Here is a 25189-nt window from a genome sequence, read left to right as displayed (position 1 = left end):
ACATTAATAAATTGGCACAGGTCTTTTAATATGGTGGCACAGTAGTCAATAATAATATGGTTCAATAATAAAATTCCTCAATGAGACACGCTGTTTCCAGTTAGCATATCTGTTCTGTCAAGATAAACAAGAATAACTTAACACTATTCATTTTAAAAATCCAGGAAATGTGTTTCTTATAATAAGTATTGGTCCTGTGGTCAGCTTTCATCAGTGGTTTCTCTATTTCTTCTTCTGAAACACTCGGGCCAGTGCAGCAGACACCCTGGTCAGCACAGATGACTTTGGTGGCTTCTCCCTGGGGTTTGGTTGAGGAGCAGAGACTCCTGAAATTACACAGTAGACTGGTTTGGCACATGAGCATTCAGGAATTTGTTTCGTTTAAACTAAAACGTCAGACCTGTGCACATAGATTTACTCACAGATGCCTCAAAAGTATCAAGCAGGAAATGACTGAATTAAACCCCCACAACTATGTGGCACTAAGAGCCATGGTCTCAATGTTTCTCCACAATTGAAAGTAAATCAAACTAAATTATATCCAACTGTACAGAGGCAGCTAGAGTCACTGACAGATTTAGTGAAGAGTATTTCATTCATCAGACACACTCTCCCAGCACTTACATAACACCTGTTATACAGCACTCAGCGCAAAGTGCATCTGAGGAAGGCCCCCTTTGAGATAAATCCTTTTTGGGGGTTCCCCTATGAAGTATTATTAGTTTGCCCCCAAAATATGTCTTTGTGCAATATCTTTTTTACAAAAGGCATTAGTTCTTTTAAGTTTGGACAGAGTTCGCCAGTCGTCCCCTGAATTTGAACAGGTTTGTTTTGGCTACTGTACTTTTTAAGAAAGCACTACTCTCATAAACGTTCATTACTTTCAAACACATTCAAGGGAACAGGCCAACCTGTTCAGAATTACTTCACATGCCTCTTTTCATATATTTGTTTTTAATTGCCAGTTTCAAATTCTATAATGAAGGAAATGCACAGTTCCATTCAGTATTATGGTCAGACATTTCTATTTCAGAATCAGAGTGTGAGAACTCACCTGGCATAGCACTGCGAGGCTGGCTCCATTGATATCTCTCTGGAGGGCCACTTTCCTTCTCGAAGATCTGTGTGCACACAGAGCAAACAGCGAATGGCATCAGAACATTTTCTCATCAATCTTTCTAATCCTACTGTCACTTTATCTCCCCATTAGCACTTAAAAGCAATGTTTGTTTCCATAGAAAATGCAACAGAACCACAACATATTATCATAACTTTTTGTTTACAGTAACATATCCACTCTGGTCCTATTCCATAGTGTGAAACAAAGTGTTAAGCCCTAGTCCACAGTAAAACTGTATGTATTGTATACTACACTCCCTTGAAATTCTGTCAATAAGAAAGAACTATTATGAATCAGATCCGTACCTTCTTCCTTACAGTTTGTGGGATGCTCTTCTTATCCCTCAGTTGCATGAGTTCCCTCTTTCCAGAGCTGTTGAAACTTGAGGATGTGCCCTGAATTTCATAGAAGTTACCAAGGTCGGCGCTGGCATTGTGGCATGGTTCGCTCTGCATCACAGCTGAAGTCAGCTGAGGTTTTTGGGGAATCAAAGGGAGAAAGCCAGAATTCACTCCCGGATGTGGAGCCTCGGAGGTCTGTTCCTTCCTCTCTCCCCTGGATCCTGCCTGTGGCATCCTCTCAAAGGCATCAGAGGACATGTGAGCCTCATAGTATGGCACGTTTTGATCATTTCTTAGCTTGAACTGAAGCCTGTTCTTAATTTTGGTGCCAAAGTTCACCATCTTCCTGAAAAGATTTTTCTTTCCTTTTTCTTTGTGGCGAAACTCTGCATACATCAAATTAGCCTGCCATACAAATAAAGAGAGAGTTAACTTCAATGTCAGTTGTGTTTTTTAGTTGCCACCAAAATTAGCCTAGACTCTCTTTGGGAACAGAAATCACATTTTGATGTGTGGATTGGTACTGCAGTTAAAAACAGATCAAAGTTAACAAATCATAGAAATTCACAATTCCATTCCTAACTTAATGTAATAATTAGGGTAATAGGGTTAAATATATTTTGTCAAGTTTTGAATCTCTTATCAACATACCTCAAAAAGGCTTTATTTCATGCTCAGAAGGCTGCCGAAGAGATGTGGATGTTGAACTCTCAGCCTCCAGGGAGCGTTTCTTTTTTGCTTTAAGGGATTTCTTCTTTGCTGCCTTAGCATGGTGTTGTTCGTCAACATCCAGCTCTCTTGGTACAATGGACTCCTTTGGCTTTTTAGAAGACTCAGGGGCAAACCTCTCTCTTTTCTCAGTTGAAACATTTCTCAGGTCAAACGATTCACCCGCTGAGACCCTGTCATGGCCCATCTCTTTCATGCCACCCACCTTTTTCTTGGGGAAATCAGAAGAACTATTCATTGGAAAAGGTAGTATTTTGTTAGCACGAGGAGGAATCATGACTCTTATTTTCTCTGTAGTGCGATTGCTGTCATCCTTAGGTTTGAGGGACTCCAGAGGTGAATTTGTGCCTTGCGCAAACTCTCCCTCCTGGATATGTCTAGCGACACAGCAGATAATTCTCTTCATTGTTTCAGGGTTTCTTGAGCCGACCGCTATCTGTAAATCTCTCTTGCAGCCAGTCGCCTCCACCATACTCCGATATACAGCTCTAGTAGTTTTCTTCACATGCTGTAATAGTAAATGCTCTTGCTCATCTGCGTTGCACGAAGCAAGGCTGGGAATCCTTACTATTTTCTTCATCACATGTTCAGTGAGTTTCAGGGTCAATTCAGTGAGCTGGGACTCAGGCACCAGTTCCAGCTCTCCTGTGTCCTCTCTAGGGAATCCAGGCCGTATTTTCTCAAACAACCCGCTGATGATGCGTTTCACCCCAAATGTGTCAGAACAGGGAGCTGAAGACACCAGCGGCACACTTCCGTTGCTTGCTCCAGCCTCGTCTCCAGCCTTGGCATTGTCCTTGGCTTTGGCATTGGCACTGGCATTGTCATTGTCATTGTCCAGCTGAGGAATGAATAAGAGAGACGCATTTAAGACATGTCAGAAACGTTTGTGGTTCTAAATTAGCAAGCAGGTGCCCTATGAGGGTAAGTCTTGCTGGCTTGCTGCTGGGGGGAGGGGGTTAATGAGGTTTGATTCACACCGCCTGCATCAGCTGATTAAGACTTTATCTATGAGAAGATCCAGAAGGAAACAACATGATAATTCAAGTTCATCCATAACCCATTTTTGCAATGACAACTGAAAGAATGTGGCTACCTTTGGACATTCAGATATTCAGCACATACTGTAGATACATTCTACAGTATGTGCAAAATATACCCATTTCCATCTTCCAATTTTTCTGAGTACATGAAGCACATTGAAGTTGTTACATTTTGTGACAAAAGTCATACACATCACAAAGGCTGAACTTAATCTTTTAATAAACTGGCACAGGTCTTTTACTACGGTGGCACAGTAGTTAATAATAATAAGGTTCAATAATAAAATTCCTCAATGAGACACGCTGTTTTCAGTTAGCGTATCTGTTCTGTCAAGATAAACAGAAGAGAGGATCAAGAATAACTTAACACTATTAATTTTTAAAATCCAGGAAATGTGTTTCTTATAATAAGTATTGGTCCTCTGGTCAGGTTTCATCAGTAGTTTCTCTATTTCTTCTTCTGAAACACTCGGGCCAGTGCAGCAGACACCCTGGTCAGCACAGATGACTTTGGTGGCTTCTCCCTGGGGTTTGGTTGAGGAGCAGAGACTCCTGAAATTACACAGTAGACTGGTTTGGCACATGAGCATTCAGGAATTTGTTTCGTTTAAACTAGAACGTCAGACCTGTGCACATAGATTTACTCACAGATGCCTCAAAAGTATCAAGCAGGAAATGACTGAATTAAACCCCCACAACTACAGTATGTGGCACTAAGAGCCATGGTCTCGATGTTTCTCCACAATTGAAAGTAAATCAAACTAAATTATATCCAACTGTACAGAGGCAGCTAGAGTCACTGACAGATTTAGTGAAGAGTATTTCATTCATCAGACACACTCTCCCAGCACTTACATAACACCTGTTATAGAGCACTCAGCGCAAAGTGCATCTGAGGAAGGCCCCCTTTGAGATAAATCCTTTTTTGGGGTTCCCCTATGAAGTATTATTAGTTTGCCCCCAAAATGTCTTTGTGCAATATCTTTTTTACAAAGGGCATTAGTTCTTTTAAGTTTGGACAGAGTTCGCCAGTCATCCCCTGAATTTGAACTGGTTTGTTTTGGCTACTGTCCTTTTTATATTTGTAGCAGAATGATATATACAGATAAAGAATAAGAAAGCACTACTCTCATTAACGTTCATTACTTTCAAACACATTCAAGGGAACAGTGGGGACATACAGGCCAACCTGTTCAGAATTACTTCACATGCCTCTTTTCATATATTTGTTTTTAATTGCCAGTTTCAAATCCTATAATGAAGGAAATGCACAGTTCCATTCAGTATTATGGTCAGACATTTCTATTACAGCATCAGAGTGTGAGATAGAACTCACCTGGCATAGCACTGCGAGGCTGGCTCCATTGATATCTCTCTGGAGGGCCACTTTCCTTCTCGAAGATCTGTGTGCACACAGAGCAAACAGCGAACGGCATCAGAACGTTTTCTCATCAATCTTTCGAATCCTACTGTCACTTTATCCTCCCATTAGCAGTTAAAAGCAACGTTTGTTTCCATAGAAAATGCAACAGAACCACAACATATTACAGTATCATAACTTTTTGTTTGCAATAACATATCCACAATGGTCCTCTTCCACAGTGTGGAACAAAGTGTTAAGCCCTAGTCCACAGTAAAACTGTATGTATTGTATACTACACTCCCTTGAAATTCTGTCAATAAGAAAGAACTATCATGAATCAGATCCGTACCTTCTTCCTTACAGTTTGTGGGATGCTGTTCTTATCCCTCAGTTGCATGAGTTCCCTCTTTCCAGAGCTGTTGAAACTTGAGGATGTGCCCTGAATTTCATAGAAGTTACCAAGGTCGGCGCTGGCATTGTGGCATGGTTCCCTCTGCATCACAGGTGAAGTCAGCTGAGGTTTTTGGGGAATCAAATGGAGAAAGCCAGAATTCACTCCCGGATGTGGAGCCTCGGAGGTCTGTTCCTTCCTCTCTCCCCTGGATCCTGCCTGTGGCATCCTCTCAAAGGCATCAGAGGACATGTGAGCCTCATAGTATGGCACGTTTTGATCATTTCTTAGCTTGAACTGAAGCCTGTTCTTAATTTTGGTGCCAAAGTTCACCATCTTCCTGAAAAGATTTTTCTTTCCTTTTTCTTTGTGGCGAAACTCTGCATACATCAAATTAGCCTGCCATACAAATAAAGAGAGAGTTAACTTCAATGTCAGTTGTGTTTTTTAGTTGCCACCAAAATTAGCCTAGACTCTCTTTGGGAACAGAAATCACATTTTGATGTGTGGATTGGTACTGCAGTTAAAAACAGATCAAAGTTAACAAATCATAGAAATTCACAATTCCATTCCTAACTTAATGTAATAATTAGGGTAATAGGGTTAAATATATTTTGTCAAGTTTTGAATCTCTTATCAACATACCTCAAGAGGCTTTATTTCATGCTCAGAAGGCTGCCGAAGAGATGTGGATGTTGAACTCTCAGCCTCCAGGGAGCGTTTCTTTTTTGCTTTAAGGGATTTCTTCTTTGCTGCCTTAGCATGGTGTTGTTCGTCAACATCCAGCTCTCTTGGTACAATGGACTCCTTTGGCTTTTTAGAAGACTCAGGGGCAAACCTCTCTCTTTTCTCATTTGAAACATTTCTGAGGTCAAAAGATTCAACCGCTGAGACTCTGTCATAGGCCATCTCTTTCATGCCACCCACCTTTTTCTTGGGGAAATCAGAAGAACTATTCATTGGGGAAGGTAGTACTTTGTTAGCACGAGGAGGAATCATGACTCTTATTTTCTCCGTAGTGCGATTGCTGTCATCCTTAGGTTTGAGGGACTCCAGAGGTGAATTTGTGCCTTGCGCAAACTCTCCCTCCTGGATATGTCTAGCAACACAGCAGATAATTCTCTTCATTGTTTCAGGGTTTTTTGAGCCGACCGCTATCTGTAAATCTCTCTTGCAGCCAGTCGCCTCCACCATACTCCGATATACAGCTCTAGTAGTTTTCTTCACATGCTGTAATAGTAAATGCTCTTGCTCATCTGCATTGCACGAAGCAAGGCTGGGAATCCTTACTATTTTCTTCATCACATGTTCAGTGAGTTTCAGGGTCAATTCAGTGAGCTGGGACTCAGGCACCAGTTCCAGCTCTCCTGTGTCGTCTCTAGGGAATCCAGGCCGTATTTTCTCGAACAACCCGCTGATGATGCGTTTCACCCCAAATGCGTCAGAACAGGGGGCTGAAGACACCAGCGGCACACTTCCGTTGCTTGCTCCAGCCGCGTCACCAGCCTTGGCATTGTCCTTGGCTTTGGCATTGGCACTGGCATTGTCATTGTCATTGTCCAGCTGAGGAGGACGAACAGGCTTTTTGCCTGTCAAAAAGCACAAGCTTGTGAGTTCTCTAACCAGAAGCTAACTCATTAGTCTGGCAGTAAACATAAGAAAAAACTGCATGGTAACAGTAAAACATGAATTAAAATAGATGGGGAATTCACTCTTAAAATAATTGCATACAGTAATAGAACATTTAAACATAATTTTCCTTAAATATATTTTTGTTAGATGCATACATAAAACGTATAGAGTTTAACAGCTCAACACAGCGACAAACGAGTCAACAAACGTTGATTTTACTGTAGAAGATGTGGTTTTTGTATTCTGCCCTGCTGAAGAAACAGGTTCAACCTGCTGTTCTAAAGACACATCAGCTGGCTTAGCTTCTGGTCTCCTCATAGGCTCCAGAGTGTCTCCTCTGTTACCTTTTGCAGGAGGTTCCTGTTTTTTGTTCCACGGTCTCTCTCCGGGGGACATTCCTTCCTCAGTCTGGAGTTCACCCACTGTCTGTTGTCCAGGCTCATCCTTGCTGCTTGGCTGCCCCTGACGTGGTCTCTCTTTTATTTCCGGCAGAACCTTGTAGATTAATAAAGGTCTTCCTCTTGTTGTTCGGGTAGGTTTCCCATCTATTTTTCTTTCTTCCGTGTGCAGGGAATGAGCAGTGCTGTCAGAGCCAGGAACGTTCCCCTTGGAGAATCTTTTCGTGTCACAATCCAGAATCACTTTGTCTTCCAGGGTCTCCTGTGTGCTTTCCACAGAGACACTCCTGGCAATCCCTGGTGACATAAAAATGCATGTTGTGTCAACTGTAAGAAATGAAAGGGTAGACAATTCAGCAGAAAATGTAGGTTATGTTTGAATGGAATGCAGCATGGGAAAATGGCATGTCAGAAAATGATTACAACCAAAGGACATTCACAACAAACTTTTAAACAACATGATATATGGTAAGAGAGTACAGCAAAGTTAGAGATAATATAAACACAAAATAACACAAAAATAAAATCTTTACATGATGTATTTACAGTTGCCTTTCAGCTGATACTATTATTATTATTATTATGAGTATTGGCACCGCCAGTATTGAAAGTCATCTCATTAGTCAGGCAGTAAACATAAGAAAAAACTGCATGGCAATAGTAAAACATGAATTAAAATAGATGGGGAATTCACTCTTAAAATAATTGCATACAGTAGTAGAACATTTAAACATAATTTTCCTTAAATACACTTTTGATAGATGCATACTTAAAACGTATAGAGGTTCACAGCTCAACACAGTGACAAACGAGTCTGTTGATTTTAATGTAGAAGTTGTGGTTTTTGTATTCTGCCCTGCTGAAGAAACAGGTTCAACAACCTGCTGTTCTAAAGACACATCAGCTGGCTTAGCTTCTGGTCTTCTCATAGGCTCCAGAGTGGCTCCTCTGTTACCTTTTGCAGGAGGTTCCTGTTTTTTGTTCCACGGTCTCCCTCCGGGGGACATTCCTTCCTCAGTCTGGAGTTCACCCACTGTCTGTTGTCCAGGTTCATCCTTGCTGCTTGGCTGCCCCTGACGTGGTCTCTCTTTTCTTGTCGGCAGAATCTTGTAGGTTTCGAAAGGTCTTCCTCTTGTTAGTTGGATAAGTTTCCCATCTATTTCTCTTTCTTCAGTGTGCAGAGAATGAGCAGTGCTGTCAGAGCCAGGAACGTTCCCCTTGGAGAATCTTTTCGTGTCACGATCCAGAATCACTTTGTCTTCCAGGGTCTCCTGTGTGCTTTCCACAGAGACACTCCTGGCAATCCCTGGTGACATAAAAATGCATGTTGTGTCAACTGTAAGTAATGAAAGGGTAGACAATTCAGCAGAAAATGTAGGTTATGTTTGAATGGAAAGCAGCATGGGAAAATGGCATGTCAGAAAATGATTACAAACAACCAAAGGACATTCACAACAAACTTTTAAACAACATGATTCATGGTAAGAGAATACAGCAAAGTTAGACACAATATAAACACAAAATAACACAAAAATAAAAATCTTTACATGATGTATTTACAGTTGCCTTTCAGCTGATACTATTATTATTATTATTATTATGAGTATTGGCACTGCTAGTATTGAAAGCCATCTCATTAGTCAGGCAGTAAACATAAGAAAAAACTGCATGGCAATAGTAAAACATGAATTAAAATAGATGGGGAATTCACTCTTAAAATAATTGCATACAGTAATAGAACATTTAAACATAATTTTCCTTAAATACATTTTTGATAGATGCATACATAAAACGTATAGAGTTTCACAGCTCAACACAGCGACAAACGAGTCAACAAAAGTTGATTTTACTGTAGAAGATGTGGTTTTTGTATTCTGCCCTGCTGAAGAAACAGGTTCAACCTGCTGTTCTAAAGACACATCAGCTGGCTTAGCTTCTGGTCTCCTCATAGGCTCCAGAGTGGCTACTCTGTTACCTTTTGCAGGAGGTTCCTGTTTTTTGTTCCACGGTCTCTCTCCGGGGGACATTCCTTCCTCAGTCTGGAGTTCACCCACTGTCTGTTGTCCAGGCTCATTCTTGCTGCTTGGCTGCCCCTGACGTGGTCTCTCTTTTATTTCCGGCAGAACCTTGTAGATTAATAAAGGTCTTCCTCTTGTTGTTTGGGTAAGTTTCCCATCTATTTCTCTTTCGTCCGTGTGCAGGGAATGAGCAGTGCTGTCAGAGCCAGGAACGTTCCCCTTGGAGAATCTTTTCGTGTCACAATCCAGAATCACTTTGTCTTCCAGGGTCTCCTGTGTACTTTCCACAGAGACACTCCTGGCAATCCCTGGTGACATAAAAATGCATGTTGTGTCAACTGTAAGAAATGAAAGGGTAGACAATTCAGCAGAAAATGTAGGTTATGTTTGAATGGAATGCAGCATGGGAAAATGGCATGTCAGAAAATGATTACAACCAAAGGACATTCACAACAAACTTTTAAACAACATGATATATGGTAAGAGAGTACAGCAAAGTTAGAGATAATATAAACACAAAATAACACAAAAATAAAATCTTTACATGATGTATTTACAGTTGCCTTTCAGCTGATACTATTATTATTATTATTATTATTATTATTATTATTATTATTATTATTATTATTATTATTATTATTATTATTATTATGAGTATTGGCACCGCCAGTATTGAAAGTCATCTCATTAGTCAGGCAGTAAACATAAGAAAAAACTGCATGGAAATAGTAAAACATGACTTAAAATAGATGGGGAATTCACTCTTAAAATAATTGTATACAGTAATAGAACATTTAAACATAATTTTCCTTACATACACTTTTGATAGATGCATACTTAAAACGTATAGAGTCTCACAGCTCAACACAGCGACAAACGAGTCTGCTGATTTTACTGTAGAAGTTGTGGTTTTTGTATTCTGCCCTGCTGAAGAAACAGGTTCAACAACCTGCTGTTCTAAAGACACATCAGCTGGCTTAGCTTCTGGTCTCCTCATAGGCTCCAGAGTGGCTCCTCTGTTACCTTTTGCAGGAGGTTCCTGTTTTTTGTTCCACGGTCTCCCTCCGGGGGACATTCCTTCCTCAGTCTGGAGTTCACCCACTGTCTGTTGTCCAGGCTCATCCTTGCTGCTTGGCTGCCCCTGACGTGGTCTCTCTTTTATTGCCGGCAGAACCTTGTAGATTAATAAAGGTCTTCCTCTTGTTGTTCGGGTAGGTTTCCCATCTATTTTTCTTTCTTCCGTGTGCAGGGAATGAGCAGTGCTGTCAGAGCCAGGCACGTTCCCCTTGGAGAATCTTTTCGTGTCACAATCCAGAATCACTTTGTCTTCCAGGGTCTCCTGTGTGCTTTCCACAGAGACAATCCTGGCAATCCCTGGTGACATAAAAATGCATGTTGTGTCAACTGTAAGTAATGAAAGGGTAGACAATTCAGCAGAAAATGTAGGTTATGTTTGAATGGAAGGCAGCATGGGAAAATGGCATGTCAGAAAATGATTACAAACAACCAAAGGACATTCACAACAAACTTTTAAGCAACATGATTCATGGTAAGAGAATACAGCAAAGTTAGACATAATATAAACACAAAATAACACAATAATAAAATCTTTACATGATGTATTTACAGTTGCCTTTCAGCTGATACTATTATTATTATTATGAGTATTGGCACCACCAGTATTGAAAGCCATCTCATTAGTCTGGCAGTAAACATAAGAAAAAACTGCATGGCAATAGTAAAACATGACTTAAAATAGATGGGGAATTCACTCTTAAAATAATTGTATACAGTAATAGAACATTTAATCATAATTTTTCCTTACATACACTTTTGATAGATGCATACTTAAAACGTATAGAGTTTCACAGCTCAACACAGCGACAAACGAGTCTGCTGATTTTACTGTAGAAGTTGTGGTTTTTGTATTCTGCCCTGCTGAAGAAACAGGTTCAACAACCTGCTGTTCTAAAGACACATCAGCTGGCTTAGCTTCTGGTCTTCTCATAGGCTCCAGAGTGGCTCCTCTGTTACCTTTTGCAGGAGGTTCCTGTTTTTTGTTCCACGGTCTCCCTCCGGGGGACATTCCTTCCTCAGTCTGGAGTTCACCCACTGTCTGTTGTCCAGGCTCATTCTTGCTGCTTGGCTGCCCCTGACGTGGTCTCTCTTTTATTGCCGGCAGAATCTTGTAGGTTTCTAAAGCTCTTCCTCTTGTTGTTTGGGTAAGTTTCCCATCTATTTTTCTTTCTTCCGTGTGCAGGGAATGAGTAGTGCTGTCAGAGCCAGGAACGTTCCCCTTGGAGAATCTTTTCGTGTCACGATCCAGAATCACTTTGTCTTCCAGGGTCTCCTGTGTGCTTTCCACAGAGACACTCCTGGCAATCCCTGGTGACATAAAAATGCATGTTGTGTCAACTGTAAGTTATGAAAGGGTAGACAATTCAGCAGAAAATGTAGGTTATGTTTGAATGGAAGGCAGCATGGGAAAATGGCATGTCAGAAAATGATTACAAACAACCATAGGACATTCACAACAAACTTTTAAACGACATGATTCATAGTAAGAGAATACAGCAAAGTTAGACATAATATAAACACAAATAACACAAAAATAAAATCTTTACATGATGTATTTACAGTTGCCTTTCAGCCTATACTATTATTATTATGATGAGTATTGGCACCACCAGTATTGAAAGCCATCTCATTAGTCTGGCGGTAAACATAAGAAAAAACTGCATGGAAATAGTAAAACATGATCTAAAACAGATGGGGAATTCACTCTTAAAATAATTGCATACAGTAATAGAACATTTAATTAAAGCATAATTTTCCTTAAATACACTTTTGATAGATGCATACTTTAAACGTATAGAGTTTCACAGCTCAACACAGTGACAAACGAGTCTGTTGATTTTACTGTAGAAGTTGTGGTTTTTGTATTCTGCCCTGCTGAAGAAACAGGTTCAACCTGCTGTTCTAAAGACACATCAGCTGGCTTAGCTTCTGGTCTCCTCATAGGCTCCAGAGCAGCTCCTCTGTTACCTTTTGCAGGAGGTTCCTGTTTTTTGTTCCACGGTCTCTCTCCGGGGGACATTCCTTCCTCAGTCTGGAGTTCACCCACTGTCTGTTGTCCAGGCTCATCCTTGCTGCTTGGCTGCCCCTGACGTGGTCTCTCTTTTATTGGCGGCAGAACCCCGTAGGTTAATAAAGGTCTTCCTCTTGTTGTTTGGGTAAGTTTCCCATCTATTTTTCTTTCTTCCGTGTGCAGGGAATGAGTAGTGCTGTCAGAGCCAGGAACGTTCCCCTTGGAGAATCTTTTCGTGTCACGATCCAGAATCACTTTGTCTTCCAGGGTCTCCTGTGTGCTTTCCACAGAGACACTCCTGGCAATCCCTGGTGATATAAAAGTGCATGTTGTATCAACTGTAAGTAATGAAAGGGTAGACAATTCAGCAGAAAATGTAGGTTATGTTATTGAATGGAAGGCAGCATGGGAAAATGGCATGTCAGAAAATGATTACAAACAACCATAGGACATTCACAACAAACTTTTAAACGACATGATTCATAGTAAGAGAATACAGCAAAGTTAGACATAATATAAACAATACAAATACACTTTTGATAGATGCATACTTAAATGCTGCATTTACACCAGTTGAGTTGACTGAGTGGTCCTCAATTGCAAATAGTTTTTTTTTTTTAAAAGACAACAACAAGGTGGAGAAAAACTTGATTTCTTACCTTCACTGTCACTATTGTTGGGCTCTAATGGCAAATCATAGCTGGCAAACAAAACGTTGATGATGAATTGTACCAGAACTCTGGTGAGCAGGTCCAATGCATCATTATGTATCTGTGAACTGTGATTCGTCTTCTCTAGGCCATGTCCTGAATTCGTCACTGACTCTTTGCCCGGCATTTTTTGTTCAACGGTATAGAATTTCTTATTAAACACATGTGGAGCACCAAAAACATCATGTTCCTCTGATTCTCTCGATTGAGAACCTGGGAAAGTCAGACACAGTTCCAAAAGCTTTCTCACCGATCTTTCAGCGTACAGAATCAGAAACTGAATGGAAAACACAGATGTTTTCAAATTCTTGTCTGCTGTTTCAGAATTGGGATTGTTATCTAACTTTTTTGTGATGCTTGACTCCGAAATCACTTTTGAAACAGTATCGATCAGTTCCTCTGAAAACAGACTGGGTATGCTACTGGTGAGAATCCCTACCAGTGTCTTCCCAGCAGCGTTCATTGTGGGAGCCACTGCAATGGAGCTGTTTGAACAGCCCCGTTCTTCTGGCCCTCCTATCTGAAGTAGCGAGACATTTGCTGTGACTCCCGGGACCTGAAGTCCATGGGACACCTTGTGAATCCTCCCAACTGACTCATGAGCTCGACTCTTAGAGGTGGGAGTTACATCACACTCACTTGTGTCTTTGTTAGTGGCACGATTACATTGATCTTCTGCACATGCCAATAATTCTAATCTAGTCACAATTCTATCGACAATTTTCATGGCAATAAAATCAATGTCGGACAATGAAATTGCTGCCTGGATAGTTCCAGCAGGAGTCGCACAGGTTGGTGAGGTGAGGGAGTGGTCTCCTTCCTCAAAACTGGCAGCTCTTGCTCTCTCTGGTTCCCTCAATGTTCCTTTGGAGGGTGAATCCTTGATCAGATCAGGTGAAGTAGAGAGTTCCTTCCAAACCAGGGCTTGGCTCAGCTGTCTGATCTCAGATGCCACTGTGTCTCCCTGTTTCGCTACAAGACTCATTCGACTTGGAAGCTTGGGGAAGATACTAGATGGCGTTTGTCCAGGAATATTGCGGCTACAGTACTCGACCTGACCCATGTGAGAAGGGAATACTGTTGCAGGTGCATTGACAGTTTGAACATGCTGACGAGAGCATATTTTCTTACGGACAACTGCTTCTTCATCTGCCTTTCTGTCTTTCTCAGACTCTTTGGCATTGAGAGACAGGTTCAGCTCTGATACTTTAACAGTCTCAATTCGTATTATAATAGTATCTACCTGTAAACTTGCCAGCAAGGATTCCTCTGAGAGCGTAGCTCTCATTGTTTCCACCCTATTCATCTCACTCTTGATGGTCTGCATTAGCTGGCAGACAATGTCCTGGGCACAGGTTTTCACCATTAACTGAATATCCTGACTTTTCAGGATAGGTCTCAACGAACTGATATCTCTTAACACACCCAAATGCTCTGAGGCATTGGGACATATAGGAAGAACGGATTTTTGCATCAAGTGGCTCTCCTTGAAAGAATAAGGTTCACCGGAGTTAGTCTGTGGTAGAACTTGTTTTAAAGTAGGAAAATGTTTCAGGGGGCCATCTAATTTATCTTGTTTGTCAGGTGAACGTTTTGCTGCACTGAATGCAATCAGAGTGTCCTGACTAAAAAAATGTTTTAGTTTAGTCATCACAGTTTTAAAGACATCTTCATTTACTGAATGAACCTGCCTAGATGAAACTGCTGTTTCAAATTCTGGTGGGAAATCTGAGTTGCAGGCTTCCTTTGTATCCTTGTGCTTTTCAGTGGAGGCAGCACGCTGAAGTTTTTCAAGAATAGCATCAACAAGACCAGAAGCTGCTGCATTGACTTCCAGATAAAAACTGGAAGAGCCTAAGGACACTGTCCTCTGGGAATGTTTTGGCATATCCAGTGCTGTTAGTAAAGCTGCTTCACCAGAAATGCTGACTGGAGTCTCCAAAAGATCAGAGGGATTAAAAGACTTGAGCTTTGCTGCAGCTCTCATCATAACTTGACTGACTAACAGCGTTGCTCTCCCCCGAGATTCTGATTTGTGTCTATCAGCTAAACACTTAGCAACAGGTCTAACTTCCCTTTTAACTAGCTTCTTAGGAGTATTATTGATCTCAGATTCTGAGATTCCCATTACATTTTCCTTGAGTACTCTTTTGGTTCCCACTGGTGACTCAAAAGATCGAGGATTTATATCACAAGTCAGAAAACATTTAGCTTCTGTTTCTTGCTTGGGAAAGACTTCCTCTACAGTCTCAATGTGCTTGAGTGGCACAAGCTGAAAGGAGCTGCTCCTGGTCACAGAACTTCCAATGGATGTAACCATTTCTCTGTTTTGCGGAACATCAGGAGTTAACTCACTAACCCTTTGCCTGTCTTTAACTGTCTTGATCTCTTCTAAGACAGCATTGATGATTTCCAATGCCACGATTCCTAACTCAGACTCCATTTCCTCCTGAGTCACTGCTTCAACGGTGTCAGTGAAACAAGGCTCAAGTTTCTCAGAAACAAGCTGTAAGATCCTCCTGGCAACCTGGGAGTCTGTTGATTCCACCTCCTGGGTCTCCAGGTGGACTGGCACACCATTTGCTGGCCTCTTGGTGGAATTTTGTTGTATGCTTGTTGATAAGGCAGAATTGACACACTCAAGGACATCATCTAGAATATTAGATGCTAGATTACTGGACCTAGAGGAAGGTATAAGGCTTCTGACATGAGAATGCCATGGTTCTTCCTGGGGGGCAGGATGTTGTATTTCAATGAGTGCTCTACCTATAACATCTTGTACTATACAGTCTGCATTTTTGATTATGGTAGAATTAGGGATTCCAAACAGTTTCTTTAGAGGTTCAGAGCTATCTGCCTCAATCTTTTCCCTTCCTTCAGTATCCACCAGTCTGGGTGAGGGTGTGCCAGTTTTTATGTGGCTGGGTGCATCATTGCCTCTCTGTTCCTCTGCGTAATTCTCCAGGGAAGTCAAGGATGAGCATGGTGAAGCAAAGGGAGTGGAGGTCCTGCTTCTCCCACATATGAAGCCACTGCTCTTCCTCTGGACCTGCACTGAGCAATGGGAGCCAGTTCTGGTCAGGGAGTGAGAACTGAGCGTAGCCTGCAGGGTCTCCTCGTTGGTGCTGATATGCACCTGGGACTGGAAGGAGCTCTGAGACAGACTTCTGCTTCTCTCTTCATACAGAGAGATGGCTGGGAGTAGCACCCTGGAAATAGACACCACCACCCATGCCACTATACTCTCAGACAGGTCATTAAGCTCAACCATTGTTATCTGGTTTGAAACAAGAAAAGAAAGGGAAATTAGCATTCTTTTATTCACTGCCCTTTAATTTACAGGCTTGATGTGATATGCCCCAGTAGGATGTCAGGCATAAGTATCACTACAGCTATAATATGGTAATATTCAGGTTGATCACAGTCTAGTGAGTTCATGCAGTTATTAAAAATACTGTACAGGTAAATAGAAATGCTAGTGGAGGCCTCCATTTTTACTCCACCTATGAGCTGGAGAGCTCTGCGTTAATGTCCCAGAGTCCCCTGCATGGACAGATAATCATCTGTCATCATCCTCTGTCACTCAAAGGACTGAACCTTTGTCAATACTCAATCATGGCCAATGATCAAATCATTCTCATGTGTGGTAGTCTCTTTCTATATATGAACATGTGTATCCTGAATTATCCTATTGTTAGAAATTGTTTGTATCCTGACTTATAGCCTCCCATAAAAACATCCACCAGCTTCTGTAGTTAACATGTCTAAACTATTCTCACTCCTTCTCATTAGCAAAACTCTCCAGTTTAATGGTTAGTGCACTCCTTTATTCGAGTGGACCACACTTCCCAGGGATGGGGAGGTAACACAGGAGAATCGTGTATACATAAACAAGAAGAAAACAACCCTGCTACAGCCAGCTGAAGCTTTAACTGCCACTGCAGTGTACCTGCAGACCTTTAAAGATAGTTATTTAACATCTACATCTGAACCACTCTGCCACACCATCTTTGTTCCCTTTTATGAATCTCAGACATGAGCAATGCTCCCATTTGAATTCTTCACTGGTTCCAGAAAGTGGCAGCATCCACATTCTAATAACAAACGTGGCCCCAGCTCAACTGGGAACTAATGGAACAATGTGACAATGTGCTAGAAATCAGTTCTATAGTTAAGTCCAGTACAAAATGAAATGAATCCTTGTGCATGAAAAGAACTGTAAAAATCTTACTGTGCCACATAGGCTGTCTTCAACGATCTTTATTTCCCTAAAAAATAAATTATTCTTATTAATATTAATCCTGTACATACTTGTGTAGAACATTTTGAAAATAATAACTAGTCTTATCCACACACAGCACACACATAGGAAAGACACATATTCACACACTCGGGAATTGTATTAGACACTCTGCTTTCAAAGAAGTATAGTTAATATTACTAGTTTTGTATACATTATCATTCTCAAACACAGCCTAGAGCCCACACTATGCTTTTCCCCTCTGCAGGTGTTCACTAGAGTAAAGACAAGCACAGCTTACCCATCAGACAGCTGCCTAAAGAGATAAGTGCTGGAGGATGAATTGGTTGACATCTCTCCAAAGAAGTTGGATGGAATATTATCTGTACGAATGCAAAAGAAAAGAATTTCACTCAGATTATATTTAAGAATATATATAAGAAAACTTACAAATGAGAAGAAGCCATATAGCGCATCTAGTCTGATCAGTTGCTGTTAGCTGACTTATCTGAGGATCTCAACCATCCATTTCATGAAAGAAGTCAGTGTACTTCAGCAACAACTTTGCTGGATGGCTTTTTACATACTCCTACAACCCACTGTGTAAAGAACTGCCTTCTAATCTAAGTTTTAAATGTGCTTCTAAGAAATTTCCTCTTGTGTCGTCTGGTTTGTGTTTAATTGTGTAATCTGCTGTGTGTTCACTGCTGATGCTGACGTCCATAAGATTATGTTTGCTACTGCCTTTGAGAATTTTGAAAGCATAAGTCAGTTCTCTTCCTTGTCTATTCTGTAAGCTACAGTATTTTAAAATTCTGCATTTATACTTTATTATTGTAAGCATTCAAGTACCAAAAACAACTCAGGAGGATTCTCGGCCTTAATTTCATAAATGGACTATAGATCTCAGGGATCCAATTGTCAATCAGCTACCTCACTAGTGTAAATTGCCAAATTTTTAAAAACCAAGACAGATGGGTGTCTACAATTATTGTATGTAAATTCTTGAATCATGCTTCTGTATATATTCAATTATAAAATATTTTTTAAACTAAATACACAAAATAAAATTGCTGGGATATATTTTTTCTAACCTGCAGAAATTGTAGAGATGTCCTCCTTGATCACTGATCTGTTGTCTTTATCATTCTTCTGTGACTTTTCTGTGAAATAGAGGACTCACAATGTTAGAATGACCTGACTTAATCACATTACTTCAGACAGTAAAATGTTCTTCTAACAAACAGTAATGTAAGGCAAAATAAGTAATTCGAGAATCGTTAAGAATACTGCAAAATACAGAATATATTCTGGATAAGTAATAACAATTTAAATGATAGTAAATGATGCCATGATGCCTCTTAATGCAATATCAATATACAGTACAACAGCTACAGTTCAAGCTTTGGAAAATGTTCATTTTAAAAACGGTTTGGTCAGTTTAGTTGATGTGACATTGCCAAGTGACTTGAAAATACAGAAGTTACTCTCACCTCATAATTACCAATGTTGCATTTTGCCGTTGATTTGAAATAAATGCACCACCATATTTAAATCTCATTTAGACTTGTAACATTAAAATAGTTTTCTACAATTTACCTACAGTACTAGTGGATGGAAACAAAACCTTACCCTGTTTTTCTGCATCAAATATTTCATTTAAATATTCTTTTTTAACAGTATCGTGCTTTCCTCTCAAATTGTCCATCCTCTCCTGCAACTTGTCCTTTAGATTGTCCTCTAGGATAATCTAGAAATGACAATCAGGTTTTTTTTTTATGAAGGTGGTGTTTTGTATCTTCCCTTTTAAAACATTCCTGTGGTCAGGCTAGAGTGCGCTGATTAAATAAAACACCAGATGAAGCTCTTTAATGTCTGATTGCTGGCTCACCTGTAAGTCTGCTGGCACTTTGAGATCTCACTGAGAAAAAGAGGCTTTTTATATGGGTAAAATGTTATTGTCTCTGCACACCTATAGTGCATTTTGATTAGTGTCTGCAAGACTGGGTAGAGTTTTCCTAAATCTAAAATGTATTTGATATTACATTAACATTATGATTCTAGTGGGTCTTCTGTGGGAAAGATTCAGAAAGGTTAAATAGGACTTAATACGATCATAAAATATGAATCAAGAATCAAGAACTGAACTCATTATGCTGTAAGGTTTTTGATTTAACCAAAGAACATCTTCAAGGAAACTAAAATAAATTCTGAAGGAAAAAGTTTCAGATTCAGAGAACAAATCCCCGTTTCTATGGTCTACAACATCTACCCAAACAATCATGTAGTTCTTCATGCAGCAAGTGCAGAAAATTAGAAGACACAAATGTAGGCACACCATGAGGATTCCCAGTTGAAGAATTATGGTACATTATGGGACAGGGGGCAGTAAAGTTTCAAATTCCCCCCCCCCCCCAGAATACAACTGAAACCCTGACACATCCCTGACAAGAACCTCAAGCGACCGACCTCCCTTCGACCTGTGCTGTGCTGTACCTCTCTTTGTTTTTGAGATTTGGGGGTCTTCTTGCTCTGGACCGGTTGTGGGGTCTCTGAGAATTCTCCCTTCATGCTTATCAGGTGTGCCCTCTCCGTGCCCTTCCACTGCTTCCAGGTCAGCTGTGGAAAGAGACGCGCAGCAGAAGTCATCTTTCTCTTTCTAGAGTTTGTTCCATAGAGCCCATTTGCTGGATAGTTCTGTTATTTACAGTATGAAGAACCAAGAAGGAGACATTTCCGTAAGATGACAACATTATGCTGGCAGGTTTGTAGGCCAGAAGAGGACAGCCACAAACTAGAATTTAAGGAAAAGGCTTGGAACACAAGTCAGGGGGTTTCATTCAGCATCAGATTACACATACTGTTGAAATGTTCTTCATGTTAAAGAACTTTTAGTGAAAGGAAACTTTCTGTGGGAAATACAGGCTATCTCCTACCTTAAGCCACCATAAAAGGGTGCGTAGTTTTAAGCATGGCTAGACAGAATTAATGTACTTGGAAAGATCACTCAATTTAAAAAAGAAATGGTTATTTTGTACATGTGATGTGAAATAAAACTATTTTGGTATCTAATAACTATTATATTTATAAGACTATTATTCTGTGATTAGACAGACATGTCTTCTGTGTTACCTGAGCCTGAGAGCAGGTTCCAGGGCTGCAGGCCTGTGTCTGAGCAGACAAAATCTTTCCCATCTCAAGAGCATCAAAGGCTCTCCAGTCCAGGACGTCAATCATCTTAACAACATAAGTTTCTTTTAACTACTCACCTCTATTGGTCTCTTGACCTGCAGGACTTTCAGATTCTGGGTTGGTCTGTTGCCCTTTTGTGGAAGTTCAGGCAGGAACCTTCACACAGCAACAGCAAAGAAAGCACTGAGTATAAGATAACTAATGAAAAAGAACTTCCATTAACTAAAATCAAAGTCGTGAGTGTGTTACGTTTGAGGAAAGAAACAAGGACACATTGTAACACATCTCTGAACTAAAGCTACAGCTGGCATACAAAACGCAGTCATTACATTTAAAAAGGAGACACATCTTGCTTTGAGAACATTAAAAAGGTGACAAATGAGAGGAGTCCATTTGGCCAATCTAGCCTGTAACTAATCAATCCAGTCCTCATCCAGAGGCCAGGGTGCCTGCTTCAACAACATGAAACTAATCCAGGGTAGAACCAACAGTAGCTACACTGTTGATATTCATGATGCTTTCAGCATTGGAACAAGATAATCTACGTTAAACAAAAATGTAGCATAAGAAACGCCTACCACAAATTAATCTTAATAATCTTAACTTATGGAATGAAATAAAAGTATGAATTCCTTAAAATTCCATTAAAAAACTGAATGGTTTTTCAGCAGAAAGGTTAAGCAGCAGTGACCTGCACAAGAGGGATGTTAGCATATTATTACCTGTCTTTCCCAGTCATTTCCTGGGCCAAGAATCCTTTGGAGCCCCTTTCCTGGACCATTTTCCTTAAGTGGTAGATGGCGATATCTCTGGAAATCGGACTCTGGACCAAAAGCCTTGGAAATGATGTCATTTTGGATCTCTGAAACACAACAAATACTTCACTGCACTTTGGTACTTTCTTCATTTACAAATTCCCCTTAAGATACTGATGGCAAAATGGACATTTATGGTTGCAGTAATATGCCTCACATATCATAGAGAGCTAAAAACCTCCCAGCTATGCATGCGACCTTGTTCCAGTCTACAAAAGGAGACAGAACCAGAGCCACAAAAAGACAGACTGTCGAAATTTATACAGAACACTAAACCTCCCTACCGGGAAATCCATCTATAATCAGCAGCTTTAAAAACAATAACATTTCTATTGCTATTAGCAAGGCAGTCGTAAATAAAGAGCAAAAACATAATTTAGCATCATATATAGCAGTATTAAATAGAACTGTGTTTTGTATAAATAATATCACCAACTCTTTAAATTGTCTTAAATGTTTCTGCTGTAAGGTAGGTAAAAACAAAAATGCAGTCAAATGCTGGACATTTTGTTATTTTCTATAAAGACCTGAATTATGAAGATCGCAGCCAAATGCTGAATGAAAATATAGAAAATGTGTTCATATTTGGTCCGGTATAATAACAGAGAGCTCTGGTTTTCATTGTCAAAAACAGGTGAATACCTGTAAAAACAACCTGTTCGCTCAGAGGGCTGTAACTCATGTCTGAACACCAGTTCATCTGCTAAAGGCCTGTGTCTACTGCACTGTATATACAGGGATTCAAGCAATCAGTAAGCTGTGATGCAACTAAATTTTGTAAAGCCTACTCCAAACGTCAAAAGCACCATAAAAGATGCTTGTTTTATTACTTCACTTATTGGTAAAATACTGTTTATTCGATTTCATATCTTCAACTATACACAAGTTACCTTCCCTGGCTTACTGTGTAAGAGCTCAAGACTAATTAACAACTTTTGATCAACTTTCTGTGTATGTAAGCTAAATAGCCCATGTTTCCATCATTTGACTAACGGATAAACATGTCACCAAGGCTGCAGCAAGCTACTGTAGCAATCTTGATATGCACTTTGCTAGCTACAGTACCTTATAATTACATGAACAACTGTTGATAAAATAAGCTAATTGTATTTTATCTGATTGTAGTTCATATCTCTAAAAAGCAACAAGAGTAATCCTTTCGGTAGGCAAGTGTTTTGGCATGCATCCATCTTTTCTAATAGGTAGGCTAGGGTTTTTCAGACATGTCGTTTTCTATTTATTCACCTCTGATTCACACCCTAGTAAAAGCTGGCTGATAACGTTTTTTAAGCCAGGTACTCTGAGCATTTGTGGTATTGCTTTCTCTCACTGAGCAGACAACAAAGAAAACGTGGTTCTGACACACTCTGAGGTGTGAAGAATAAGTCTCCCTAGGTCTGTCCTAAATCAATCTTCATTCATTGCTCTTTGTCCCTGTGAAACTGCCTCACTTGTTCCCTTCCACAGTCACTCCCAGCAGCCCCTGATTCAGACACACACTCCAGACTTTCTTACGTTCTCTAGATCACTCTTGAGCTCCTCTTTCCACTGAGTGTCCAGCTTGCCCCTGCGGCAGTCAGAGGAGCTCTGGTGGACATCAGGAAGTCTGAGGCGCCTCGACTCTGGCCGGTAGCCACTGGCCAGAGGGGGAATGACAACGGGGGGCAGCGGGTGCAGCTGAAAGGAAGAAGTTTTACCATTTTCAAGCTCTTTTTCACTGCCATGTTACTTAACACAGGTTTTCTCATGGAATTTGCCCTGATGTCTGACACTTGCAGATGACATTGGTGAATTCCATCAGAAGCATAAAAACCGGGTTTGAACAAGAGAAGGGTGTTTTGTTTAAATAAAAAGCAGCAAACTTAATAAAAGATCTCATCCAGCCATTTTCTGAAAGATGCTGGTGTATCAGCATCAATATGACTAAGCAGGCTAAGCTTGTTCCATACGCTCACAACCTTGTGTTTAAACTGTTTTTGAAAGACAATCCGAATTTTAACTGTTTGGATTACAGGGAGTCCCCGAAATACTGTACGTTAGGAACCAGGAAGTCACAACTTACTTCTAAGCAACATACGGTGTATAGGGGACGTTTTTCCTATAGACAATCTAAATATGGAAGATTAACTACGTAAAATGCCCAAGCGACTTAAAAACTGGGGTTTTGCTATAAAGAGTCGGGATAGGGATCATAAATTAGATTTCAGCGTGTATTTAATTGTACTTCAAGAAGCTAACCAAATATACGTGTACACATAGCATTTTTACACGAATCATTCACTTTTTTCTTGACTTACCAAGCATTTAAAACATCACATCAATTTAAGCGGTATTTTAAACAAACGTTTATTAACCAAACACTCGTTTGTGTGATCGTACCTTGAGAAGTGAGCGGGTTTTGCTTGATAATAAACCTTCAACAACGGTTGAACCCATCGTTACACGGATGTAAAAGAACATCTTAACGAAAGTAAACGAAAATAAGTCGGCCCTTACGAAAATTAAATATATGTCACATATTTTTTTAAATATATTCATACAAATAGGAATACATAATTTTACGACAACAAACTCCACAAGAGCGTGAACAGTTTTAGGGCGCGTGATCAAATAACGTCGCCTGCAGAAAGTTTAACGTTGAGCCTCGCGGCTTACTGTATAACGGTGAGCTGTAGTTTAAAATAACTGGCAAGACGTCTGCGGAAATTGTCTCAACACAATTTTTGAAAAGGTAGGTCTTCTTTAACTTGTCAACAGGCCTTTGAGCAAACTACTCCAGTAATGAATACGAACCCTACTTAAGATGTTCAGAAGACTTTTGATAAAGCTCCTCCTGAGAGGTAACGGACGTACTTGGATTAAATAAAAAGCTAATAAGCAGAGGGTACTGGTAAGAGGGGTGATCTCCCAGATAGAGGTCATGTAATAAAAGTGGTATTACAGATATGTGCATTGGGGGGAACTGGTCTTATTTTTTAGAAGACTTAAATACTGGTAGTCAAATCCAGTAGGTTACTTTTTATACAAATAGTTGTGGGATACTGTAAGAAGCCATCCAGCCAGGTTGTTGAATCTGATACCGTCTTCTTCCAAGAAACAGCTGGGTGAGGTGCTTGGAGGAATTAGCGAACTATTTTTTGTTGGTAGCATTTGTTAAGTTTTTTTTTTGTCTTGGCTGCGGTAAAGGATCAATTTAATAAGGATGATGTAAATCTGTCTATACCGTTTTAAGGCATGGCTTTCCAAAAGCAAATAATGACCGTTATTTAGGTCTCATGAAAGAGAACAGTATAGCAGTGAACGGTGGTACATGACAGAGAATGTCATTCAGTACTTGAAGACGGAAATGAAGTTTAAAGGTATGCATTAAACACTTTAGCAGTTAAGATTACAGAAGAACATACAAACTCCACACAGATAGCTCCCCGGGTCTGGAAATGAGCCCATAGCTGCAGGGCCGTAGGGCAGCAATGCCAAACACTGTGCCATCTTGATGCCCACTTAAGATTATAATTAAACTTAAGTTTCTGTAGTTAATTGATGGCCATAAAATCCAATACAATACAAGAAACATAAGAGCAATGTCAGACAAACACAGCTCTAAACATGAGAACACAGCACTAGACATGTTGCCTGCCTGAAACTGATATAGACAAATGAGTTTAGTTGCAGTCTCCTGGGTATATTCTAACAAAATAAAAATCGCTTTTTTAAAAAGATGTTAAAAGCATTTTAACGGTGCCATCAGTGGTTAACGAGAACTTAAATCAATATAAAATCGACATAAAAAGGATGTGGATTAGAGAATATGTATTTTCTAATTTACAATTACTTCTTGAAAATGTTGCCTGTTTTGTTCTGCACAGAACAGCTAACAGAAAGCTAGGGCTCATCATACTAATAACGTCATTTCAGATGTCATTTCAGACTTCTAAGATTTAGAAGTCAACAAAATAGGTGAGATTATTTTTAGAAGCTTTAATTTGTGTATTACACCAACCTCCAATATGAATACATTGCCGGCCATTTTAATACTTAACTTTTAACTGTACACGTAGCTGTTATATTCCTAAAATACTTAGTTTAATAGAGCAACATTATTATTTAGT

General features: G+C 40.0%; 4 protein-coding genes and 1 long non-coding RNA gene across 5 annotated transcripts in view; all 5 read right to left on the bottom strand.

Moving 5' to 3' along the window:
• Positions 1–7: 7 nt before the first annotated feature.
• On the bottom strand, positions 8–1862 carry LOC148652393 (uncharacterized). Its single transcript, XM_088599088.1, has 3 exons — positions 1426–1862; positions 1055–1121; positions 8–326 (listed from the first exon to the last, which is right to left on the bottom strand). Exons 1-3 carry the CDS (start codon positions 1855–1857, stop codon positions 223–225), a joined length of 603 nt encoding a protein of 200 aa, XP_088455214.1. The 5' UTR covers positions 1858–1862; the 3' UTR covers positions 8–222.
• A 246-nt stretch (positions 1863–2108) lies between these two features.
• The window catches only part of LOC148652387 (uncharacterized), a 77897-nt gene continuing 54816 nt past the window's right edge, over positions 2109–25189 (bottom strand). Inside the window, exon 2 of the mRNA XM_088599085.1 lies at positions 2109–3327. Coding sequence (XP_088455211.1) covers positions 2114–2770 — 657 coding nt within the window. The 5' untranslated portion in view covers positions 2771–3327 and the 3' untranslated portion in view covers positions 2109–2113. The remainder of the gene's footprint in view (positions 3328–25189) is intronic.
• LOC148652392 (uncharacterized) lies at positions 3437–6558 on the bottom strand. Its single transcript, XM_088599081.1, has 4 exons — positions 5633–6558; positions 4946–5386; positions 4570–4636; positions 3437–3785 (listed from the first exon to the last, which is right to left on the bottom strand). The coding sequence occupies exons 1-4, from the start codon at positions 6287–6289 to the stop codon at positions 3682–3684; spliced, it is 1269 nt and encodes a 422-aa protein (XP_088455207.1). The 5' UTR covers positions 6290–6558; the 3' UTR covers positions 3437–3681.
• Positions 12214–13677, bottom strand: LOC148652391 (uncharacterized). Its single transcript, XR_015925082.1, has 2 exons — positions 12783–13677; positions 12214–12431 (listed from the first exon to the last, which is right to left on the bottom strand). It is a non-coding gene; the product is annotated as an uncharacterized LOC148652391 (long non-coding RNA).
• On the bottom strand, positions 17371–23686 carry LOC148652390 (uncharacterized). The gene is made up of 8 exons (XM_088599079.1): positions 23460–23686; positions 22596–22757; positions 20988–21127; positions 20343–20421; positions 19570–19692; positions 18706–18823; positions 18168–18236; positions 17371–17456 (listed from the first exon to the last, which is right to left on the bottom strand). Exons 1-8 carry the CDS (start codon positions 23616–23618, stop codon positions 17371–17373), a joined length of 936 nt encoding a protein of 311 aa, XP_088455205.1. The 5' UTR covers positions 23619–23686.

The sequence above is a fragment of the Lepisosteus platostomus genome, chromosome 11 (genome assembly GCF_059453375.1).
Source record: "Lepisosteus platostomus isolate fLepPlt1 chromosome 11, fLepPlt1.hap1, whole genome shotgun sequence".
NCBI classification, from domain to species: Eukaryota; Metazoa; Chordata; class Actinopteri; order Semionotiformes; family Lepisosteidae; genus Lepisosteus; species Lepisosteus platostomus.
The sequence above is the reverse complement of the archived record's forward strand: the minus strand, read 5'-3'. Positions and strand labels throughout refer to the sequence as shown.

What these genes read in the sequence shown, in the direction of transcription:
- LOC148652393 (XM_088599088.1), bottom strand. Translation starts at nt 1,857, where the DNA reads ATGTATGCAGAGTTTCGCCACAAAGAAAAAGGAAAGAAAAATCTTTTC. An exon ending in CACAAACTGTAAGGAAGAAG is followed by an intron (nt 1,122 to 1,425) that starts GTACGGATCTGA and finishes GTGTGCACACAG; the next exon opens with ATCTTCGAGAAGGAAAGTGG. An exon ending in GCCTCGCAGTGCTATGCCAG is followed by an intron (nt 327 to 1,054) that starts GTGAGTTCTCAC and finishes GTGTAATTTCAG; the next exon opens with GAGTCTCTGCTCCTCAACCA.
- LOC148652392 (XM_088599081.1), bottom strand. Translation starts at nt 6,289, where the DNA reads ATGAAGAAAATAGTAAGGATTCCCAGCCTTGCTTCGTGCAATGCAGAT. An exon ending in ATGAAATAAAGCCTCTTGAG is followed by an intron (nt 5,387 to 5,632) that starts GTATGTTGATAA and finishes TTTGTATGGCAG; the next exon opens with GCTAATTTGATGTATGCAGA. An exon ending in GCCTCGCAGTGCTATGCCAG is followed by an intron (nt 3,786 to 4,569) that starts GTGAGTTCTATC and finishes GTGTAATTTCAG; the next exon opens with GAGTCTCTGCTCCTCAACCA.
- LOC148652390 (XM_088599079.1), bottom strand. Translation starts at nt 23,618, where the DNA reads ATGAATATATTTAAAAAAATATGTGACATATATTTAATTTTCGTAAGG. An exon ending in AGGTCAAGAGACCAATAGAG is followed by an intron (nt 19,693 to 20,342) that starts GTGAGTAGTTAA and finishes CTCTTTCCACAG; the next exon opens with CTGACCTGGAAGCAGTGGAA. An exon ending in ATTTGATGCAGAAAAACAGG is followed by an intron (nt 18,237 to 18,705) that starts GTAAGGTTTTGT and finishes TCTATTTCACAG; the next exon opens with AAAAGTCACAGAAGAATGAT.